The 26146-nt window shown below is 30.4% G+C and overlaps 2 protein-coding genes across 2 annotated transcripts; both read left to right on the forward strand.

The window, feature by feature from the left end:
- On the forward strand, positions 12111-12536 carry LOC109363644 (uncharacterized mitochondrial protein AtMg00240-like). The gene has a single exon (XM_019609899.1). It carries the CDS (start codon positions 12111-12113, stop codon positions 12534-12536), a length of 426 nt encoding a protein of 141 aa, XP_019465444.1.
- On the forward strand, positions 15658-18105 carry LOC109325536 (UPF0503 protein At3g09070, chloroplastic-like). Its single transcript, XM_019557957.1, has one exon. The coding sequence runs from the start codon at positions 15767-15769 to the stop codon at positions 17918-17920; it is 2154 nt and encodes a 717-aa protein (XP_019413502.1). The 5' UTR covers positions 15658-15766; the 3' UTR covers positions 17921-18105.

A 26146-nucleotide genomic window follows, 5' to 3' on the forward strand; every position in this document is an offset into this window, starting at 1 on the left:
AATCTCAAGGTTAATAGGTATATATTAACATATATGTGGTCCAAGTTTCGCCCATCCACATTTTATATGGTTTTTTAAGGTGATATGTGAATTACATTATTAAGCTCTTCTTTGACTCTACATAGGGTATATCTTCCCTATTATATAGAACAACTCAAAGCTATGATAGGTATGAACTCGTGGGGTTGGAGGACTAGGACACTAATTTGTTCCATGATAAACCTAAATCATGTGTAATCTATTGGTCCAAGAAATGCATACAATCATGGATAATTGAGATAAATTTCGATAATATTTGGTATCGCAGAGTTCATTACCATATTGACATATGAAGAAAATAGAAAAAACTAATAATTAGTATTTTAACTTATTTTTTAATAAAATAATTTTTAAATCTCAATTCTCCTTATAATTCATACTCGACTCTCTAGTACTATAGAGAAATTGAAATGAATTGAAATCGTTTAGAATCTCCAACTTCAATCAAAATGTATAATCAAAATGTATAATGACAATTGAATAAAAGAAGCCTTTTGAGTTAGATGGGTGCTACATGTGGAGTGATTAGTGGCTAAAATAGAGGGTTTATTTTCTATTACTATTTAATGCATTTCTTGAAACTTTTTTCCAAAGAATTAATATGGTTTTAATATTATGGAAGTAACGGTTAAAAAATATTATGAATCAAGAAAATGCTGCCAAAATAATGCATCCCATCATAGGGTGCAAAATGACAAAAATGTTAAAGAATTTTTGTAGACACATTGGGTCCAAGATGGAGGCTTTGTTTAAAGTTACTATATTATTCTCTGCATTGGATTTTTATTCACAAAAACAAAAAGACTATGATTTAATTTTTTTATGTACATGCTTGTGGGGTAAAGGAGCCTCAATTAGATTGTCCTTTTGCATCAAAATTTCCTTTGCAATGATGAGTTTCTTCCTTTTCCCCTTCTTTTCTTTCTTTTCATTTCACACTTATAAGCATGGATTTGTATAGTAATTTAATTTTGAGAAAAAATATTTACTTACAGTGTAAAAGATTTATACATTATCAGTCTATCATTTACTATTATTTTTTAATAGTCATTGATTAATCAATAAAAATAATACAAATAAATGGTAGATAATGTAGTGGTTTTATATAAATCTTTATATTGACAGTGTATAGATATTACACTATCTACTTTTTCTTAATTTTTTTTAATGATAATCACACAAAAAATGAGAAAATAACTATTTAGATTAGAACCATGTAACTAAGAAGAATAACTTTTTGTTTGTGCGTATGGTTTGTAATTATTGTCAACAATAATTACCCAAACGTATACTTAGACAACATTATTGAATATAATGAGCTAGGCAAAGATTAGTGGAATCTATAGATTTGATTCGCACGTTTATATCTACACTATTCTATTCATTGGGATGATATATATAATTATAGGTAGTCATATCATATTTCAAAACAATCAATGATTTAGTAAGAAAGTGAACTAATTTACAACATCAAATGTGTCATTTTAATCACACTTTAGGATATAGACATTCATACAAATATTGAGCAAAATTTTGATTATTCTTTCATACACGGATCTTAACACCAATGAGCGTTAGTTCAAGTGGTACATGTTTGATTTTTTTTAAGCAAGAATTCGGGTTCGAGTCTTGTGGATAGATCCTAACAATTTAGTTTTAAAAAATTGAAATTATCATTTTCTTTTGATATGAAAAAATGTTTTATATTTTCATTTTATATTACTATAATAACAATCTTATAATTTCATTTAATTTTTGGTTGATCATGTGACTAGTATTTTCATTTTGTTTCCTATTTTTAAATATTTATACAAAAGACAACCAAAACACACAAAAATGTTTTCACTATATGGAAAAAGAAAAAAGCAAACAATCTGAATATATGGAATTACATTCTAAACCATCAATGGTTAAAATGTGAAAACACTAAGTTACTACTATTATTATCAAATATAACACATTTTTTCAAACCATATAGTTACTCAATCATATCATATTTGCGCGAGAAAGTGATGTATATACCGAGAGTATAAGAGATTTTTACACTTTTATTGTATCATTCATCATTCATTCTTAATTATTATTGACTTTTAAATAAAAGTAATACAAATAAATAATAATGATGCATTGATTGTATATAAATATTTACACTATTAATACATAAATATTACACTATACTAGTGAGGCTTATGTAATTGTTATCTACTCTTCTAGCTTAATGTGTAACTTTTGAAATACCTAATGAATCATTTTAGAAGAGTGTTTAAATATGAAGGGATTTACTTTATATTTGTTTTATAACATAATATATTTCCATATATCAACATAGACATTCTTGCCTTAAAATAATCTTTTTCAAGGTATCGTCAGAGTGATTCAATCCTAACGTAAGAAAGATCCACATTCAAATTGTTATATAAATTTCTTGTCATGATCCGTTATATTGTATATAAATATTTGAGTGTATATTTTAAACTTACTCTTCATCCTAGCCATTAATTTTGAAGAAATCTAATGGTTTAGATCTACTCACTAATTGAAACTATTGAATTTCTCTAAAATTGATGGTTAGGAAAAGCTTACTATTGGAATAACTCGATCCCTCCTCCAAAGATTTATATATAATCGGTTATCATTTATTTGAATTTAACATGTATATACTAAAAATATAAGTGGTTTTTTTACGCTGCCACTAATTATCTATCATTCATATCTTAATTACTATTGAATTTCAAACAAAAGTAATACAAATATTGACAGTGTAAAAAAATTACAGTGACGGTGTATAGATTTTAAACTCTTATTTATATTACTTATAAATGACATATATAGTGTTAGTATAAAGATTTATACACACTTACTATAAGAATTTTTTAAAGCGTAAATTATGATTAAATATGAATGCTAGATGAAACAACAATAATGAATAATACGCATTCGCTATCGTATATACATTTATTCTCTATGTATATTATAATAACAAGGTAAAAAACTACTATTATAATATTTTTGTAATTAGAGTGTTTTTTCACCATCACTGTTACAATGTAGGTCCATATATTTTGTATTTATGAATTTGCTAATCTTAAAACATAATTGCAGTATGCCTAGTATATAGCTGTATAGGGAATAGCAATAGACATATTTTATGTTACAATAGTTTAAGTACAATATTTATCAACTTTATTGGAAAAATCACCATAAAACTTTTTTGAAATAAAGTTCAACTCTAAGATTACACATGGCTGAGTTTGAAATCCTTTAATTATTCTGGGGAAAACGAAGCCATGTTATTTGTAACATGAAATGATAAATCTTATAAAAAGCATGGAATGATAAATAACGCTATGGTAACTTCAGCACTCATGATCAATTTAATCAGCTACATTGTGGTTAAAAATACAAACAGTAACAAGTAACAGTATAAAAATTTGTGTAATTATTATATTATTTAACATTTATTTGAAAGTAATCACTAAAAATATTATTCAACATACAAAATTTGATGTAATGGGTGATAATTTCTCTCATATATGATCAATTTAAATTCATTTTTGAGAACAACACTTGTTAGGAAAGACAGTTATGTATATTGAAAGAGATTAGTTTTTTATCCAAAATATAAGAGTATATATTAGTAGTACCAAAAAAAACTTAATATCAAAATTGAACAAAGTATTGATTTAATCATTCAACCTCTATTAGCAGGTTTACCTCATGAATTTAAAGTACACTATCAAATATAGTAAAATCATTATTATATCATTTAGAAAATCAAAACATTAATAAATTAAATTAAAACTATTGTTTTTTAAATGGGTCCATTATTATCACAGGCTCCTGAAGGTCACACCTGTAGCACTTGCTTGACCCAACTCAATTTAAAATTTGTGTACCAATAATATAAAGTTTTTTACACTGACAATATATTGTTTATTATTGATTTGTATTACTTTTGTTTGAGATTCAATAATGGTTAATAAATCAACAATAAATGATCTGTTGAAAGTGTAAAAAACACTTACATTGTCGGCATATATATATTAAATCCGATTTTTATTTATAAAATCTATTATGATTGTTACTCATAATCATGTATGGGCAATCTTATAGCATTATTAAAGTACCATACCACCATGGTAATTTTATCATTGTTTAAGGATCTGACACACTGTTGATAAACAGAAATATAAATATTGAAAATTTTCAGTTGTTGTTTTCAAATAGAAAATGACAAAATCTTAAAGAAGCGTGAGAAAGCTCATTCTCACTGTGTAAAAGCTATAGAGAGGGGACATAACCATTTAGTCTCTGCTACAGAATCTTCAGTTCTTCACTAAACAACACAAAAACAACATTACAAAAATTGTCTCTCCTAATCACCAAGTGTTATATTCCTTTAATCTTTAGTTTTGCATGCTTCAATAGTACAAATTAGACACTTTCCATGTCATACAATAAAATATTAATATATACCATAGTGTAATTCTTGTAAGGTAGGTACCCTCCAATGACATGTAAATTAGATTAAGATGATCATACTACATGCCATTGGAGGGTAGGGTGTAGGAGGTTGAGGGTGAAGTCTCACCCACAATAAAATACTAACAACTAACATACTAACAATTGTTGATAAAAAAAACATGATCGTACTACTTTACTCTAATTCAAAATTATTTGGGTCTTATACCATTTAATATAGTGTATTTTTTGTTGATGACAATTTAGTATAGGTTTAATGTACTGATAATTAAAATTATATTATGTTGAATCTCATAACTATTATGTGATGAATTTGGATTTGGTTTCATTTTTTGTGGACAAAAAGATTTAATTAATTATACTGCTAGAGTTAATAGTTCTATAGTAATACATATATGTGGCTATAGAAGTATATAAGAATAATAAGATTTTGGAATGAGCTTGAACATTTGCTATGTATGAGAGAAAATATATATATGTATACCATAAAACAGAGGGTGATGTATTAATATAATTTTATTTCATATTACATATATGAAAAAAATAATTGTCAAATTATAGTCTTTTGCACATGAATTTTGAAAATGTAGAAATTTAAGTTTGAAAGGAGGCAAAAAAACACAAACATGCACCCCAATGAAAAAGTTAACATGTTGAAAACAATGGGTCTATGTTTCTTAGTGGAGGATAGAGCATAAAGAGATCAAAGTTATAAGTTGGGGCCACAACCTAAAGGGTAGAATTTTGGTCCCAAAATATGTACTATTTAAATATGTCCCACCAAATTCTACAACATATGCATGCTCTATATCCACTTTGGATATATGAATATTTTATCATATTTAGATCAACCAACCAAATTAACTTATTAAGTATAGAAAGACACAAAAAACAAACATTGTGGGTGGCATAGTTTGAGAAAGACAAAGAGAAAAAAAAAACATGTCACAAATCCATATTGTTTGGTGAAAATTGTTTTTCTTTGTTGAAAAGGAAAAGATATAAGAGAGAGGACATGTGAACACTTTAAGCTTCAATCCACACGTACCAATCAAATATATATATACTGTCTAATCTAATCACTATATATACAATCTGCATACGTTAGCAATTGTATCTTTTTTCAAATCAGTTTCCACTCAATCAAGAACAAATTTTCAGACAGCAAAAACACTTATATAATAGTTAAAAAAAATGATAGCCAATTTTTTTTGACAAAAAAACGAGAAGAGTATTATAAATGAGGGGATACAAATGTTATTTAATATAATTTTTTCTTTATTACTTCATAATACACTATCGAGTATCGGAGACGAGTCTAGTTCAAATGAGAGAAAATTAAGTGTTAATATATTATATCTCACAAATCTAATTACTAATCAAGTCCCTCATAATAATAGTAATAATAATAATAACAATAATGTATGTTTTTGAAGACAAATGATCAACTTGAATAATAAAATATATTTTTTGAGTAATGAACTAATCTATTTTGGAGTATGAAATTGTTACTCTCAATAAGTGTCGTTATCAAGAATCAAATTTTTTGACTTTTTAGTCATCTTAAGTATCTAATACATCCTTATATCATTACATCAATTATGTTTTAGATAACATCAATCACATTAAATTATTGAATATTAAAAGTTGAGAGAAAAGCCAAATTTTCTAATACACAACTTCATACTCAAGTAAATTTGGCCCATAAATACTATGTGAACCTATCATTTATTACCTACACCGTTTAACAGGATAAAGAATATAATATGGCTTAAAAATTTATATGAAGCATGCACGTACAAGAAGACATTTGTGTGATGCCAAAACCTGCTCAGAAGGGTTCTCTCTCTCTCTCTCTCTTTCTCTCTCTGTGTGTTGATATTCAATAATAATGGGCCACGCGTGTGAGTGGTGAAGTGTGGGGTTCACCACTTGGATAGGGACAGAGAAGTGAAGGATATTAATGGGAACCCATGGTCGGCAAAAGAAAGGGAAGGACTTTACTTTGTCCGGGTGAATATAAATAATAGGTTCAGATGAGTTACACTTTTAACTCATATACTTGTAAATGTAAATGTTGATTGAGTTCATTTTTAAGCTCGAAAAATTAAAATGCATTTAAATCTAACTAGAATGACACAGTATAAGGATTTATTTGGGTTGACCTGAGACAAAAATGAGAATCATAAAATTATGAAACATGAACATATAACACTTAGGGGTGTATGGGACAGTTTGAGATGAATAAGCTTTGTCACCCACCCATATTTAAATGATGATCGAGTCAAGTTTTGGATCTAAATTCACCCCTTTTAGGTGTGATGGATAAACCTAACCCAAACCGATTACTTTAAGTAGGAATGAGTCTTGAGGCATGATCAAGTTATGCTCAACCCTAGATATGAGAGCATATTTGTTTTCCTAAAGTGTGTACCATTTTTTTGTCTGAAAAAAAATTAACATTATTAAGGTATTATAGGTACAAGAAGGAACAAGAGAGTTCTATATGTACACAAAAAACGACTATAGACTAGGTACAATAAGAAGCTAGATTTTGACATGGATTGTTATCTCACTCAAAATATTACATTATTACATTTTTATTGTTCTTTTGATTGATCTATAGCCATAATTTCACATTTGCAGTTTCTGCAATTTGTGGGATACTCGCCTTGGAAGAATTGAACATTACCTTGTTCCTTGCAAGCTAGATTAATCAAAGTTACATATAACCAAATAATGCTCAAAAACTTCATGCACTTATTGTTGATTGGGAGTAGGGGTGAGCATGAGACAACATTTAAACCTGAACCTGACCTAGACTCGATTAAATATAATGGATATCTCTTTTAGATAAAACCTTCCCAATATTTTACTTATTATTATGGATATATAATTTGACATATGAAATTATATATGTATTTATATTATTAATCATATATATGATGAAAGATTAGAGAATTAATGACACTTTCGACAAAATAGATGCATTATTCTATACACAATTAATGGAAATATATACAAACATGATAATTGAGTGATCATTAGACAGGTTAGGACAAGTCATATTTGTCCTCTACTTAACACTAAATATTGTTTTGGTTTAATTTTAAACTCGAACTTGACCTTAGACCCGATGAAACCCGATCTTATTTGACCATAATCATGATCGGGGCAAACCGTGTGAATGGATAAGACCAATCTTGCTCAACCCTAATTGATAGGCCCACGACCAAGTGCATATTGTTTTGTGTACCATCTCATTCTCATTGGTAAAAAATGTTAAACTAAAATATATCTACTTGAAGTTTTATTTTCTTAATAATAAAAAAATAGTTATACCTAAAATGCTACACATTTTGGAATAACATATGGGAATTCAAAACCCACCCCTTAAAGATAAATACCATCAAAATCAACAAAACTAAAATTTTATTCTTAAATAAGACCCTATATTATATAATACATTCTTATACCTCCCCAATTAACAATATTAATTACTTTCTTTTTTGTACAATAGAGGGGCTAAGACACAAAAAAGATTAAGCTAAGACAAATATAGGAAATTATATTCCCGTAAAATCAAATAAAAGAAATCTCTACACCTAATTGGTAGAAGCTCCACAATACGAATTCTCATATTCACCTCGATCATGCAACATATTTACCATAAAATCTACCATCTAGTTCGCTTCCCTATGGATGTAAACAAAATGAATTGTCCAATTTCTCTAACCAAGTTCTAATAACCCACCATATATGAATCATTTTCAACAATTAATTTCCTTTTGATTTCATTTGTGAAACACTATTTAGTTCTCATTGGTCTTATATCCTACCCATGCTAATATTGCTCTTAATTTCATTGTCTCTCTTCTCAACCTGCAAAGAGGTCCATTTTTTCATAGACCAGGTCCCACTGAAAAAAAAACAAAAACATGTTCTTATCATATAAGAATGTCACAAGAACACTTAATATGATTGGTATTAGTGGACCTGAACATGTCTTACATAGACAGAGAACAAAGAATAGAGAAGAAGATTAGTTTGTGGTTGTGGTTTGGAACCATGTGAACGACATGAATCAGAGTATGCAGGTTGGGTAAATTTTTGGTTTGGTGTTTGTAATTTATATAAGACATTACACTGCATGCACTGCACTAATGTTTTTAGAGACACCAACGTAGTGAGTAGACAGTTAATCCTCTAGTGTGGCAGGGATTTTCTCGTGATATAGCGGTGCTTCTCCAAAACTCCATGCACCCGAGTAGTGAGGATTATGCGTTGTAGTATGAAAGTCACGAGTTCAAATTTCGAAAATTATACTCCTTTGATAATATTACATATATTTACCTTTTAGAAAATATATTAAATGAGAATCTCATACACTAAGTTCGAAGTATTATGAGAATAGTATATGTGTTGGAACAATGTGTAAGTAAGGTGACATTTTGTTGATTCTATCAAATAAAAAAAGGTTTTGCTTAAGGGTTAGTTTGAGAGTTGGATTTTGAAGGAGAAGGAAGAGAAACGGAAGGCCTGAGAACCATGAAATGCACTCGTGAGATGACTCCCAAATCTTCATTTTCCCTTCATTTCCCTCCAAAATCCAACTCCCAAACTAACCCTAAGAAAATTGTAATTATATCATAAAGACTTATATTATGATTAAAATATAGTGTCACTTAATAAATGTTATATTAGAATTGTTCTTCTTAACTATATATGATCAGAAAGATACGAGCTTATAATTTCAAAACTTCTATATTTCATATAAATAACGATAAATGTGATCACAATTATGATTATTATACGATTTTGTCGACTCCAAAAACCTTAATATATTGATATTTGAAACAATGATAGACCCATTGTTGATGGACTTTAGGTCTATGTTTTAAGGGTAACCATTTTTGTCTTTTTTTGAGTAGGACTTGATTCATTAATTTGTGTAGTCTTTATATTCTCATACGTACGTACCCTATCTTGCCAAATGGAAAAGGAGGAGGCAACAATAAAGCCAAGTCATACCTTATGTCTCTTTCTTCAACCCACAAAAGGAAAAACATCTTTCACAAAGGCTGAGCCACAAACACTATACCAAAATTATACGAGAAATGCATCTCTATAAGAGAATTCATTCTTTACAATTGCATTATTCGTATTCGTAATTGGGTCTCACAATTTATTCTATAGTGTATCACATAATTTATCTCCCATTCTTTTTTTCTTTGGGATCCATATTTTCTTTCTAATAAGAATAATTATAACATTATTATTGTGGAATGAGTATTCTTAATAAATAAGAATGTTGTAAGAATGAACCAATAAATATGCTCCATTTCATAGGAGAAATTTTTATATACTCTAAGAGTACAATATTGATTTTTTGAGAATATTATAATTTAAAATTTCTCATTCTCAAGCATATATATAAATAAATAAAAAATTATGAATATAACCTGGATCATCTAAGGTATTGAAATTTGTTTATAAAGGAAAAACAATATATGATGCTAGCTATTCAAATTTTAGTAAATTTTCCATGATCATTTCAATTAAACATTCCAGCCATTATTCAAAATCTATCAACTTATTCAAAATCAAGAAATAGGTTAATTAAAACTGAGCACAAACCAATTTAATCAATAAAAGTCGATTTTTTTTTAAAAATGTTATATTATATCTTCAATTTGTTTTATAGTTTTAACCGGCTACCAAAGCGAGGAACTAGCAATCTATCTGGTTTGAACAATGGTATATGTTTTACAAGGTTTATCATTCTTTTTGGTAACAACCTCTCACATTTTGCATTTTGGATAAGGAACTAATCTCTTTTGATATGTATAATTGTTTTTTCCAACAAATGTTATATTTAGAGATCGAACTCTTAATTTTTAGTTTTTGAGATCTAGTAAAATCTCACGAACTAACGTATTGTTAATGACTTATCATATTTTACTTACTTTTCATGCACATATTTTTGTTAGAAGTTCGTTAATTCATTCTGTTTTTAGAAAGTTAGTTTTTCTAGTTGAATAACTAGATACTATAAATAGCATATTTGTATTTGCAATCAATATATGTCAATACACACATTTCTCTCTATTCAGTTTTCATTGCTACATAATTCCATTGAATTTGCTTGTCTCTCTCGACCTCTTTTATATTTTTCTTCATCTTGATTCAACTTCTTTCATTCTTTCTCCACCTGTTTTATCCTTATAAACCTCTTAAAACTCCAACGCAAATTATTGAATGATTTATTAGTTTCACTAAAACTATTTTTAAAAGATCGTGAATATAATATACCTTAAAGTCTTCTTAATAGTATTACTTATGAGGATGAATACCACATGAAACATTATTTGCCGTTTATTTAACTTTATGAACCATTGCTTATAAAAACAACAAAATTTATGATCTATATTTTAGTTTAAGCTAGTGAGTTAACTATTAATAAACTTCAATATTTATGATCTTAAGACAAAAATGAGTTATTTCTTGTGAAAATTCTCTTTCCTTATAAACTCTTACGACCTCAAATGTTTGTAACAAAATCGATAAACTGGTCTAAGAAATTTTATTTATAAATGGTCTAGGCATTAAAAAATTAAATGTTTTAGTTGATATTCTTGGTACCTGAGTTTGGGTTCTTAAAACTAGTTATATATTTTAATTATTACTATTGTTTTATTTTGTTAAATTATTACAAAAGTGTGAGGTAAGTGCAAAAATTAGTTTTTTTCCTCGTGTGCAACCAATCAGTGATAGACTAATTTATTGGGACCAATGGACGTTGGTTCAAGTGGTACATGTTTGATTCTTCTTAAGCAAGAATCCAGGTTTAAGTCTTGTGGATGGAAAAAATGTCCGTTATGAGAGTTAGCCCCACGTACCTGTGGATGTTCCCGACTCGGACATGATTGCCTCTAGTGCAAGGATACATGTGGGAAACCAAAATAAGACTAATTTCCTGGGATACAATCAATACGTAAGAATGATCTTTCCCAATAATCTTTCTTATATTTCCTGAGAGATACAAGGCTAGATTGGTAGCCAAGGGATACACCCAAACTGAGGGCATAGATTACATTGACACTTTTACCCCTGTTGCCAAGATAACCACTGTTAGGCTCCTTTTAGCTTTAGCATCTATCCATAATTGGCCTCTAGCACAACTTGACATTAACAATGCTTTTCTACATGGAGACATTAATGAAATAGTTTACATGACCCTTCCTCCTGGCCTACCCTCCTCTGGACAGAACCAAGTCTGCAAGCTTGAAAAGTCCCTATATGGACTAAAGCAAGCAAGCAGACAATGGTTTGCCAAGCTTTCTCACTTCCTCATCAAACATAATTACAACAAGGCTAGAGGAGATCACTTTCTCTTCACCAAATACTCTTCCTCAAACTCAATCACTGTCATTCTTATGTATGTTGATGACATTATTCTTACTGGTAACAACATACATGAAATTTCCAACCTCAAAACTCTTCTTGACAATACCTTCAAGATAAAAGACTTAGGCACTTTGAAATTCTTTCTAGGCTTTGAAATTGCCCGAAACAAAACATGAATCTCTATGAATCAAAGGAAATATGCCCTTGAGATTCTTTCTGATATAGGTCTCCTAGGCTGCAAACCTTCTAACACCCCTATGACATATGGAACCCATTTGTTTCAAGATTCTAGTGCTCCATTTCATGATCCTCCCTCTTATAGAAGATTGGTAGGACGTCTCATTTACTTAACAAACACACGACCTGACTTATGCTTTGCTGTCCAACAGTTAGCACAATTCATGGCCAACCCTACCATCACTCACCATAATGCTGCCTTAAAGGTCCTAAGGTACATTAAGGGTACCCCTGCTATAGGCTTACACTTCCCAAACACATCCATTGTTCAATTAAAGGCTTATAGCGATAGTGATTGGGCTGCCTGCCCTGACACTAGAAGATCCATCACAGGCTTTTGCATCTATCTTGGCACTTCCCTCATATCCTAGAAATCTAAGAAACAAAAGACCATTTCCCATAGTTCTTGTGAAGCAGAATATCGTGCTATGGCCATTACTACTTGTGAATTAACTTGGCTTACTTATTTGCTTGAAGATTTACAATACAATTTCTGTTTGCCTGCTATTATGTTTTGTGATAATCAATCTGCCATTTATATTGCCAATAATCCTGTTTTTCATGAAAGAACCAAGCACATAGAGCTTGATTGCCATATTGTTAGAGAAAAATGCACTCAAGGTAAGATCAAGCTCCTCCCTATTCCTTCTCACCTTCAACTTGCTGATGCTCTCACAAAGCCTCTAGGAGCAAAGGATTACTCAACAATTCAACTCAAGTTAGGGCTCATCAACATATGTGCCCCAACTTGTGGGGGGCTATCAAATGAAACACAGAATTCTTCTCATAATACTCAACTATGTATGTTACTTGCCACTCAAGCAAATCACCAAGCTCATCATGCCATTCAATACAATCACCAACAAGCAATGAACAAACTAACAATTCACCAAGTTCTCTCATTCATAGCTCAAACAGAAGCAAACATAAGATCACATCAACACACATTCAATTCAGATTTCATTGATAAGCATCAAATGCCTTTGATCAACCTTCATCTTACTCGCACCAGTTCTGCATCAACTAAAGATGCAGAGAAATCTTCAGCCTTCATTTGTCATGATCATCATAACATTAATCCTTGGTCAATCATAATTGTAATATGTTTTGTATTTACTTGTTATAGCCTATACTTTTCTGCCAAGAGGCTAAGTTGGTTGAAGCCTTCTAGTTAGTTAATTAGGTTAGTTTGTTAGTTTGCTTTTCCCTCCAAATTTCCTTGTATAAATATTCCTCTTTAGTTAGCTTTTCATGAGCATCGTAAACTGATCTTTGATCAGATTTCTTTTCATCAATAAAGTTCTCGAGGTTATTCATTGTGAATTTCTGTTTCTTGCTGTTCTTGGATTGATAATCTGTTTGTTAAGCAAGTTTTCTTTCTTTCTTCTTTGACATAGATCAAATTAAACTTGAGACCACAATCTTAAGTGACTCCTTCCATTCGAACCAACATAGATTGATAGTAAATAAGAGTTGAATCAAGTATCAATAGAGTATAATGTATACTTTGTTTATTTTATTTTATTATATTTATTTGTTAAAGAGATGATATGTGATTGTAGAATATTGATTATAAGTATATGAATAAATAATATCTAAATAAGAATAACTAACTATAGGGGTAATATATCTTGTAAAAGAAAATTGTTTACCTTGATAAAGAAAAAATATCTATGTTTAATTGGAAACAAAGTAATATTTTGAATTCCTTAGTTATTATAATGAAGAAGGACAGGTCTATAAATATTACCAATGCATTGGTATGATATATGTTAGAAATGGTAGAGATATGAGTGAATTTTCTTGATTAATCATAAAGTATGAAAGAATGATTTGAATATTGAGTTAATTGAATGAATTGAATTGAGTTACAGTGAAAGTCTTTTATAACAGGAAGAAGAAGAAAACTAACTAATCTAACTAATATTTATTACTCTTATAAACTAATAATTTGGGCTAAAACTAACCCAAGAATAAAAGAAGAAATAAAAAAATAGAAATCATGATATAAATGTTAACTTTCATGTTTTATTTTTTCATCAATTTCTCTTCAAAATAACTCCCAAACATAATATTAAGAAGACCATTCAATTAAAAAACTTGGAGCCAAAAAAACAAAAAAGGAGCTTGAAACAGGAAAAAGAAAAGGCAAAAAAGGAAAGTAAAAAATAAAAAATAAAAAATAAAAGAAAAAGAAGATAAAGAGAGAGAAAGAAAGTGAAATGTGAGAAAGGAAGAAAATGTCTGAGAAGAAAACCCTTTCTTTTTTCTCTCTATCAAAGTGTAAGCTGTGAAGAAGTGATTAACTTTTGCTTTTTCTCTCAGACAGGAATCTTTGAAAATTGAAAGCATCCCACGAAATCAGAACAAAAGCTAAAGATAATTAACATAATTTCTAATTTTGGACCTTTAACTTTCCTTCAGAAAAGAAATGTGCGTAAATAAAGCATCTCAAAATTACCAAAAGTAATATTCATGCAACATATTAAGTTGTATAAATCACAATATAGATTATTCTCGCATATATGACTTATTTTCTTAAACCACCAATAACGAGATTTTGCAGTGACAAATATATGTCTTATAGTAAAAATGTTTGAGATTGAAAAATATACATTAAAACTGATTTGCTAGGTCTGTATTCTAAAAATTTGTTCCTGTAGACAATATGACTTACTTTCTAACCTGTCATATCTATAGAAGTTTGTCTGACCAAGCGAATGATTACCTTTGACCATAATTAAAAGACATTTTTTACTCATGAAACCAAAAATAAGTAAGGTTATGACTCTTATATTATGTTAAGATTTTACCATTTAGTTATAAGAGGAGTAACCCAATAAATATTTAAATCATGTCGGTGAAGAATTATTCTTGACTTATGACTCAAAGACATCTTCTATATGTATATGTATTTCCACATGAATTTCTTTCTTTTAGAATCATGCATGCCTTTTATTATGGTAATTTGATTATGTATTCTTGTTATGGTCTCTATATGTATTAGCTTAGTAAGCACACTTTGGTACTCGTGTATGTGATTAAGATGTTTTCTTTTCATCAATCTTTAGTGGGGTGAGATACTCAATTTTGATTTTACCCCTGGCCATAGCTAATTATTAGGAAGAAAAAAAATGCTAACACTTTTCATATCATTGTTATTATATAATTCACATTATATTATAATATCACATCTTTGTTATTATCAAATGTATCTCTTTATCTTATGGATATTGAACTAATCCCTTTCAGATTTTGTGATTGACCATTCCAATAAGTGTTGCTTTAAAAATTGAAGCATTGACATTTTGGTCATGTTAGAATCTAGCAGTGTCTTATACTACTGAACCAATTTTTTATTGATTCTTCAAAAAATAATAATACATATAAATCATGTATAATAATTCTATAAATCTTTAGGTAATACTCTTTAAACATTTTCTTCCCAAAAATAGTAATATTTGTTATTTGTTTTGCATATTATATTTTCCGAAAGTCTCTCTCTCACACACAAGACATTTTCCTCCAAAAGTTTGTAACATTCTCTCTTTCTTCCTCTCATTAGTCATTACCATATCATGACCATCACACACTTACCGTTATGAATCCCACTACTCAACTTCCACCGCCGCAACAACCACCGTCTCTTCTTCAACCACACCGTCCTTCAACCTCTTGTGACAAACATCCTAATGAAAACTTCACCGCTTTTTGTCCTCTTTGCCTGTGCGAGCGTCTCTCGTTTCTTGATCCCTCTTCTTCTTCTTCTTCTTCACGGAAACCACCCACCTCCTCCACTGCTGCTGCCGCTCTTAAAGCCATTTTCCGACCTAACTCCGGCAGAAACAACAAGCCTCCTCCGTCTTCTTCCTCCTCCTTTCTCCCGGAGCTCCGGCGGACTCAATCCTTCTCTGCCTCCAAAAACGAAGGGTTCTCCGGCGTGTTTGAGCCTCAGAGAAAATCGTGTGATGTTAGGGGTCGTAGCACGTTGTACTCGCTCTTCAATCAACACGATGAACGGAAAATCTCTAAGAACAGTGAAGCTTCTTCTTCTTCCATTGAAGTTGAAACCAGAAACTTAGCTTCTTCTTCCATACCAGTCATTGAATCATCCAAAGAAGAGGAATCAGAAGAGAATCACGAAGATAGCGTTGTTTTTGAAATCGAAGAAGAGGAGGAAGACGAAAACAGCGACGAGATTAGGGTTTCTGATGAACCAAACAATGTAGCTGTTATTTCCAGCAATGTGATTGAGAATAGCGTTCATGAAATCGTGGAAGAAGAACCGGAACTTGAACCGGAGCGAGAACCGGTTTTTATTTCTGAAGATGATTTTTTAAAGCCGATGAAGGAACACATCGATCTCGATTCACAAGCGAAGAAGAGTTCCGTTTCGGTTCGTGATTTCAAAGAAATTGCTGGAAGTTTCTGGAGTGCTGCTTCTGTGTTCAGCAAGAAGTTACAGAAATGGAGGCAGAAACAGAAGATGAAGAAGCAGCGACGAAACGGTGTCGTTGTAGGATCCGCTACATTGCCTGTGGAGAAGCCAATAGGCCGTCAATTCAGGGAGACACAGTCGGAGATCGCGGATTACGGCTTCGGGAGGCGGTCCTGTGATACTGATCCGAGGTTTTCACTTGATGCAGGCAGGATGTCGTTTGATGCTGGCCGGATGTCGTTCGAGGATTCGAGATACTCATTCGACGAGCCGAGGGCTTCGTGGGATGGGTATTTGGTTGGGAGGGGGTTTTCCAGGATGCCTACTATGTTGTCTGTGGTGGAGGATGCTCCTGTGCTGCCACAGGTAATGAGGACTGATTCATTAATCCCGGTTGAAGAACCGATGATGAACGCGATCAATGAGAATGAGGATGAGAATCTCCCTGGTGGGTCTGCACAGACTAGGGAGTATTACTCTGATTCTTCGTCTAGGAGGAGGAAGAGTCTTGATAGGTCTAGTTCTATAAGGAAGACTGCGGCTGCGGTTGTGGCCGAAATGGACGAGTTGAAGCCGGTTTCAAATGGCACTGGTAGTAGTAATGTTAATGGCAATGTCAGTGTCAATGCTAATGCTAAGGTGAGTCCTGCTAGTGTTGATTACATCCATGGGCAGAAGATGGTGTTTCCGGATAGGGATTTGAGGGATTCGAACTCGAATTCATTGAGAGATGATTATTCTGAGACATTTGAGGTGGGGTTTAGAGATAGTGCTTCTGTGATTGGGAATGGTGGTGGTGACCGGAAAGGGTCTAGTAAGAAGTGGTCTAGGTGGAGCAAGGGGTGGAATATTTGGAGTTTCATAAACCGGAGAGGTGGGAATAAATATGAGGACGAGGAGAATAGATATAGTAGTAGAGGTAATGGTAATGGGGTTGAGCGTTCTTTGTCGGAATCGTGGCAAGAGTTTAGAGGGGAGCGAAATGGGGATGCTATTAGAAATGTTGGTTTCAATCCCAAGGTCTTAAGAAGCAATAGCAGTGTGAGTTGGAGGAATGCACAAAGCATTGGTGGATCATTTGGCACTGCAAGGAAGAGTGATGTTCAAGCTAATGGGTATGGAAGGAAGGGAAGAGATGAGTTTGTACTGGAAAGGAATCGAAGTGCAAGATACTCTCCTAACCACTTCGACAACGGCCTCTTACGGCTCTACCTGAATCCAATGCAGGCAATGCGAGGCAGCCGGAGAAATGGATCCGTAAAAGGCAGGACAAACCAAGCACATTCTATTGCAAGAAGCGTACTTCGGTTGTATTAGAATTGAAGTTCCATAAGGTGTTCGTTTGTTTGATGTTTTTAGATTTCCTGCATTTGTTGTGTAAAACACACTTGCTTAATGTATTCTTCATGGTTGGTTGGTATAAGCACCCTGCATTTTTATCTTAACATGGCTCTTCAGTTATCCTTAATAGTTAATAACAATAAGTTTCAGTATTTCTTTTACTTTAACTATGTGCTGATGTTATTGGTTTCAATCTTTGCTGTCTAGTTTCATTCCCATGGTGGTGTTTTCTTTCATTTCTTGAAAAAGGTTTTGGGAATATGGCTTCATATATGGTGCCCACTGAAAATTTGCTTTACCTTTAGGCATGATAGGGTCTCCTTTTATGTCTTTATACTGCAAAAGGTTCCTAGATTGGTGTAAGATTTTGAAGCCTTATAATTTAGGAGCATTTTAACTTCAACTTTTGGCATGTTATGTATCACTGCAAAAGTGTTAACAATGTGGGCTCATGCCACCTGGTTTTGCTGCTTGTCATAAGTTGTAGTTTTGAGTACAACATGATAGCTATGGTTTAGTGCTTTCTCCTTTGATATCAATTAACCAAACTTTATTACATGTGACTTACTCCAGACCTTGGTCCCAACAAGACATCACCTTAGCTTTTTTGTATTCATATCTTTATGTCAATTCCAATATGTTATGATTAGAATTTATGTTTGAAAATTTTGGAACTTTAAATTTTGTGCGGTTCAAGAGTTATAATGAGCTTGAGCTTCAACTTCTATTGTAATTTCTCAGTGTGTTTTTTACTTTTTAGTGATGAAGGAAATTGATGCACCTTAGGACATTTGGATTTTGGTTTTAGTAGAGAACAAAGTGCTTAATAGTGTAACAAAGAACATGACACTATGTTAGGGAATAAATAGAAATAAGAGTGGGGTTGACCCTCCATGTTTTAAAAAAAGAACAATGTGTGTTTGGAAGGAATAACCGACAAATCAATCAATAAAATATCAAATCAGGTTGTTGCAAATAAGTATAAAGATTTATCATATTTATAAATAGTTAATAATATTAAAATGTTAGACAATAATTACAATATTAAGATGAAAGATCTATCAAAAATAATTTTTGTTTTGAAATTAAATAAGTAGAAACTAAATCTAAATGCGATAAAATCATTGGTATTAGATTTTGCTACTTAATCTTTTAATTTTTGAACGAATTAACTCACAAAATTATCTACACTTTGATTTCTTCATTATCATTTATATTTGACATCACTAGTCTTCTAATGGGAAGATCAACAACTCATTTCTTGAATGGTAAATTCGTTGAGTGAATAACAAAGTTAATTGTATTAAGATTGGATGTTATATTGACTAATTTATCCAATGTTATTAAACTCAGATCGATCAATGACTCGGTCAAGGTATTGGGTCAATGAGTCATTGGTTCAACTAGTGGGTCAATGGTTGGACCGATTAACTTGGTTTACATTAAAAATTCTAAAAAATTTATAATACTACATAACAACATTTAATAATTGTGTACAAAAAAATTAAAAACATTAACATACCTCATTAAACAACCAACAAAGAAGATTTTACTTCTATAAAATGACACAAACAAGTTGAAAACATTATCAGTTTTAGGCTTAAACTAACTGAGTCAACCCGATTTTGATGCAAAACCGGTTAGATGAGAGGCTCGGACCGGTTAGATGTCTGATATACGGTTGAACCGGTCGGACCGACCGGTTCGAGCCGAGTTTTATAACACTGAATTTATCTATCTCTATTCCTAGAAATTAGACTCACTTGATAATATATTATGTTTCAGACTCGAACATGTGATTTCTACAAACACATTTAACATATAAAATCATGTTTTAAATCATGTTTTAGGTGATCAAACTAAAACAAACATTAAGAACAAGAATAAACTACATAAACCATTGCATAAACATATAAATATGAACATGTTGAAATGAATCAAAATAGACACATCAAACTTAGTAGCTACATCTAATCTTAACAAGAGATAAGTTAGTAAATCATTTCTATGTAACCAACATAATGGAGAAAAAAAGATGAAAACCCTCATAGAACAACACCAAAGTAGCCTCCACAAGGTTGAAATACTTTAAATCTTCAAGTCTCCATAGGTAAAAAAATACTCTAAAACTATAATCCTAAGCATAAGAATTGAAAATGAGAGAAAGGAAAAAGTTCCCACAAAAAATGGATCTATTGTTGCTCCTAAAGTATTTAGGGTTTAGCACTCTCACCGAGCGAGAGAGTATTCGTTTAGCAATAACCTCTACAAAAGTTTCGTCTCATTGAGCGAGTCCCGATATTCTAGAATGCAAAACTTCATACCTCATTCTCGTTGAACAACATTTTTTGCTAAATGAGACCTTCTTTATTGTCGAGTGATATCTCCATTATCGATGAATGAGATTATGTTCCCCGAGTCAAATGCTTTTCACATTTTTGAATCTCTTCACACCCTCTTTTCGGGTTAATTAACCTACATTGAAATTATATAAGTATCAGCAATTTAATTTAAGTTAAAAACACAATGTAAAATAGGTTAAATAAACACTTATGATGAACCTTATATGACTAGGAAGTATAGGAATATTATTGAAAGTAGGATGTTAAGTCAACATAATTTGAAGATCGATAATATTATCTTAATGTAGACATTTATTTAACACCTTTATAGAATATCAAGATACTTATCTCGTATGTTCAATTTTCCTAATATATTACCCTACTTTAATTATCCACCATTCTCATAAATACTGTAATATTTTCTCTTATACACCATATATTATCATTCAGTCACCCTTAGGATTTTGCTTACATCCAATTAAAAATTAAAAACATGTCTACATCCATGACTATGCTTGAACAGTTAAGAATTTATTGGATTTTTCAATCTTTTCATTTTTATTTGAATATTAATACTTGGGAGGTGTTTTCTTTTATGTAGATGCATAGATTAAGGTAAACATTTTTTGTTGTCCTAGAACATTTTGATTGGAAGGGTATGACTAAATTCCCATAGCTACATGAAAAAGCAAATGATGCACAAAATGTGGGTCGGTCGGAATAAACAATTGCATAAAATAAAAGTTTTGTCGGTCTATTCATTTTTCATACAAGACTTTAAAGCTTATGTACCTCAATTTGTTAATATTTTGAATAATGGACTATTTTTAAAAATGTTTAAGCTCAAAGCTTAATATCTAAGAAAGGATTATATATTTTAACATGAATATTGTCGCATCATAAAGGTCATAGGTCATACGGTACACATCTTTTGTTTCAAATAGTGTACCATTACATATGTCACTGTTTATAATTGGTCAGAAAAATACTTAATTATTAAATTTTTATCTCAATATTTTTTCAACCAATTACAGACAACAGAAGAACTCTAAGATCATACTCAATGTTAAAAAAAATGAGAAATATAATAGTACACATTATAGACACTAAATATCATTTCTTCTTGCACAATTAATTAATTTAGCATGAAAGATATATAGATTAACTAAAGCAACAAATAGGTTATAAATTAACTTTATGACGCATTCACAATATATAATGAAGTAACATTAAGAGATTTTATTTGTACGTTGACAAGTTTGTTGACAAATTGGTGTCCTCTCATATATTGAGTAGTTAGATGTAATGGTGTTATTGATATAATTTAGATAAGAATCCACTATTTTAAATAATGTCTTTAACATATTCCGGATTAATAAATATATATCATGTTAATTAAAAAATTAAAAAAAATTGTTTTTTATTTTTGCTTCAATAGTATTGTTCCAAGACATCATTATTTCATATCTTCTTGTCCATATAGTTCAGATATGAATTCAGTGACTTGTAATCATATCAATTTGAGTTATATTTGATTGAATTCAATTGGATAATAATATTGACCAATCTCATATATTATATATAGTTTATAAATCCAAAAAAGAAACTGAATTGGTATGACTACAAAAATTACTAAGTTATTATTAAGTCACTGAATCTTGATCCAAATAGTTCTATCTTTTACTTTACTATTATATTGGAAGGAAAAAAAAAGATAATTAATATATGCTGAATTTGAGATCAATGGAATCTTGCTTTCCTTCACAACACAATCTCAGTAACTCCCTCACACAATGAAGTGTATGTAGCATTCCTTTCATTGGGCCCTTCATAATGATGAATTTAAGGCTCTAACCTCTAATAGTGTAGGGCTAAGAGACTTGTTCAAAATATATTAACTTCAAAATTTGTACTCAAAGACTATTAAAAAAGGATTGCATTTTCTTTTCATTTTATGTTATTTTTATGTTTTAATTTAGTCTTATAACAAAAATAAAGAGAAAGAAGAGAAATCCCAAATGTAGAAGAGGGAAATATAGAACAAATAGGGAGTTAAACTCTTCTTGGTGCTCTAAAGTCTAGAACTGAAATATAAGGAGAAAATATTTTTTTTTTTAATTTTAATTTTATTGTTGAAAAATGAGTTAAAATCATGGTCGTTAAAGACTTTTTTGCCACATATTATAAATCTTTGTCTAATATTTGAGTCTCTAGTAATGGAGATGATTCCTATCCATAAATAGAAGGGTGATTAATTAATAATTATGGCTTATGACCAACTTTGGCTCCATCTCCATTACATTTGTTGTGGCCTTTGAGGTAAAAAAAACTAGTGTCTCTCAAAGCCATGCATTACATTCCACCTAGGCCATTCATGGAAGCTTCAAGGTAAAAAGTTGAACTATTTTATTTTTGATAAGCAAAATTGTATTAAAAAAGTATATGGGGTGCCTACCCAATACAAAAGAGTCAATAACGAATTATTTATGTTTGGTGCATTAGGTAATCTAGATGCTAATACCAATATCTATTCAATGGATGTTAGAACTTGTTGTCAATTATACCTTGTAGGTTGTATTTGGGATGGGGACAACTCTCTCTTTACATAGTTGTCTTTCTATCCCTTGGTTTTTTGAGTGGACATTTGTTGCCCCATAAAAGTGTATCACTCAATGTGTCACTGTTTGTCATTGGTCAGAAAAATAATTCATTATTAAAATTTTAATTTAAATATATGTTTTCAACCAATCACAAGCAGTGACACATGGAGTGACATACTTTGTGGGACAACAAATGTGCTTTCGGTTTTTTGGTACTACCAAAAATATTTGCTTACCTTTTGGGGTAAAAAACTAATCTCTTTCGAGGTTCATGGCTATCCTCAACCTGGGATCTAGTGGAGTCCTAGGGATTTTATAAATTTTATCTGATGGGTTGGAATTTCAAGTTCCTTATTTTGGGGACACAAAATAATTAATTTGAGCATCTCAATATTATCAATTTTCTTCTTTAATTAGTTACCCGAACAACATATTTTTTAAATATGCTAATTTCTCAATATAAATGTATTTCTCCTTAAATTTACACACTTACTTAACTTTCACATTTTTAGTACATAGACTCAATTCAACTCTGAAAAGAGTATTTTATTTTTCATTTAAGTCTTTATTTATATGACAATTATTGCAGTGCTTTAAATTGTAGCCACAATCACATTTATATTATATTCACTATAATTGTAAAAAATTGCAAGGAAAATACAGATGCAATTGTGATCGCGATGTTGTTACAGAAACTCTCAAAACTACAATATTGTGTCACAATTATGATTCATAGTATAGTTTAAAATACCAATTAATTTTTGTATACGTAGTAGCATATAAATTTAGTATTTTAGGAAAATAATTATATGATAATAAACTAAAAGTTGAGGTATGGTATCAAATTTATAGTGAACCTTTTAAGTTTTCTATTAAATATTCTTTTATTACGATCAAACATATTATTATCATTTACTTTAAAAAATAGTCACACTTGATAAACAAATATTATTCAAGATATTTTAAATGTTCCAAATAGTGTCTTTATGCGAATTCAAATACATAACATATTGTAGAAACTCTTCAATCATTAAATCAAACTTAGTTACAATTCATAGAACTTGCTTTTAGACGAAGGAAGCATTTATTAATTGATGAATAGGTTTAACTACACAACATTAAATACATTATATAGAGCAAAACCACTGCACAAACCTGTTGGGTAATAATCAATAAGACATTGATCTAGTAGTGTAAGGTGACATTGAATTCTTAAGGTTGAAGCTTTGATTCCTGGAAGTGACACTTGTTGGAACGGACGGTCCCGAACCCTAAAAGAAATTAGTTTCTTACCCGAAAATGTGAGAAAATATTCTTGATTGTACCAAAAAAAACCAAAAGGGTAATGACTAGCTAAAGAAGCTTACATGTGTTGCCTTATTCAAGCTTGTGGGTGTATGCATGATTGTCAACTATGGCATGACAATGAAGGATTCAGCTGCAGTTTAAAAGGTACATGTCCAACATTTACAATAATCAAACCTTAATCTTGTTATGTATGATCGATTATATTCATCGAACATCGTAATGCTCTAACATAAATTATATTCACTAGAAATTGGACTAAACCCCATTAGAACAAAAATGCATACTCACTTGAGCAAAAAGTCTAAAAGGTACTTAAATCCTAAAAAGCTCAAATCTCATGAGGAAGAGAGGAATTAGAAGCTAATACTTGTTCCTCAACATATAAGATCATTGTATTGTCCCACTAGGATATTAAAGGAATCAAATATATTCCAATTTCAATAACCAAATATGAGATTTTGTGCTTTCACCCTTTTCAATATACTAGTTTGTAGAGCTCCATTATCACCAAGTTTGCCACAAAAGTCAAAAAGTAGTCAAAAAACATACCAACATGTTGCTCCAATGGAGAAGATAAGAGATAAAAAAAGAGCAAGTGATGTAAAAAAGAGAGGCTCATAACCCAATGCATTGTCTTGAGTCTTGACTAATGACTAGGCCTCAATTTGGTAAAAGTAGTTGGAATGCAATAATTTTGTATTAAGGTAATCCAATAGTCACCCCATTAAAGTAAGAGTTAATTACATTCACAGTTTCTTAGTTTTAGTAAAATTATATAAACTATTTTTCATTTTTTTACACCTACACAAACCCCATAATTTTCATACTTTTATTACACTAACCACCCCTGCATGAGAAATAAATATAATTTTTAAATAAAAAATGTGATGACTGATGAATGCAATTAAGTTAAACAAAACATGATATATTGTGGAGAAAAATCCAAATAATATACAAATCAATGTATCTTTATTATTTTTTGTTACAAAATGCATCAACAATTCTAAAGATGTATTGTTTAAATCGCTCTTATATTATATCGTAACGAACCAAAAATAATAAAGAGGTAATAACTCATATATTATTTGGATTTGTCTCCATGATATATAATGTTTTGTTTAACTTAATTGTATTTTTCACATTTTTTGTTTAAAAGATTACACTTAATTTTCATGTAAGAGTAGTTAGTGTAATGAAAATATAAAAATTAAGGGGTTTGTGTAAGTATAGAAAAGTGATGGGTGATTTGTGTAATTTCACTAAAACTCAGTGAGTATTAGTGTAATTTACTCTTAAAATAAAGAACAACTTTCAGCAAAAGAATTTAATATTTGTAATAAATTTTATTGATTATTGTTCAAATATTTAAATTTATGTTAAGAAAATTAATTTTATACCAATTGTTTGTTCCAACTTCCAAGTAGTATGTGCAATAATCATTTAAATATGAGGTCATTAATTGATATGTATGTAAAAAACATTATTGGGAAGGATTTCCACATATTAATTCTTTGATCAATATTCTCTCACTGGTATTACTATATGATTAACTCTCTATTCCAGTTTAAGCTTAGTCTTAATAGATACATGAACTCTATTCCAGTTTGAGAATGAAGTTAAGCATACTCATACCCTTGATAAACTTGATATAATACTAAGACAATTTCTGAATTATAATGCTGTATTCATGATTAATGAGATATTTAATATATGTTTGATCAATTAATGACACAACTCATGATAATGATGATAAATTGTAGGATAGTAACCCTTGGCCAAAACACCAATGTATTTTTAACGAGCCCGACTCTTCACTAGTAATAGAGAGAAAATTCCATTTTTCTTTAGGTTTTAAGGGTAAAATTGTAATCTCAACGTAAATAATAAGAATACAAGTATTATTTCATTTCATATATTTTTTTCACACAGCTTTTCTCATCATTAATAGAGAT

Source organism: Lupinus angustifolius, chromosome LG13, assembly GCF_001865875.1.
Source record: "Lupinus angustifolius cultivar Tanjil chromosome LG13, LupAngTanjil_v1.0, whole genome shotgun sequence".
In the NCBI taxonomy this organism is placed as follows: domain Eukaryota; kingdom Viridiplantae; phylum Streptophyta; class Magnoliopsida; order Fabales; family Fabaceae; genus Lupinus; species Lupinus angustifolius.

Excerpts from the sequence above, each read along its gene's own strand:
- LOC109363644 (XM_019609899.1), top strand. The coding sequence starts at position 12,111 with ATGAATCAAAGGAAATATGCCCTTGAGATTCTTTCTGATATAGGTCTC.
- LOC109325536 (XM_019557957.1), top strand. The coding sequence starts at position 15,767 with ATGAATCCCACTACTCAACTTCCACCGCCGCAACAACCACCGTCTCTT.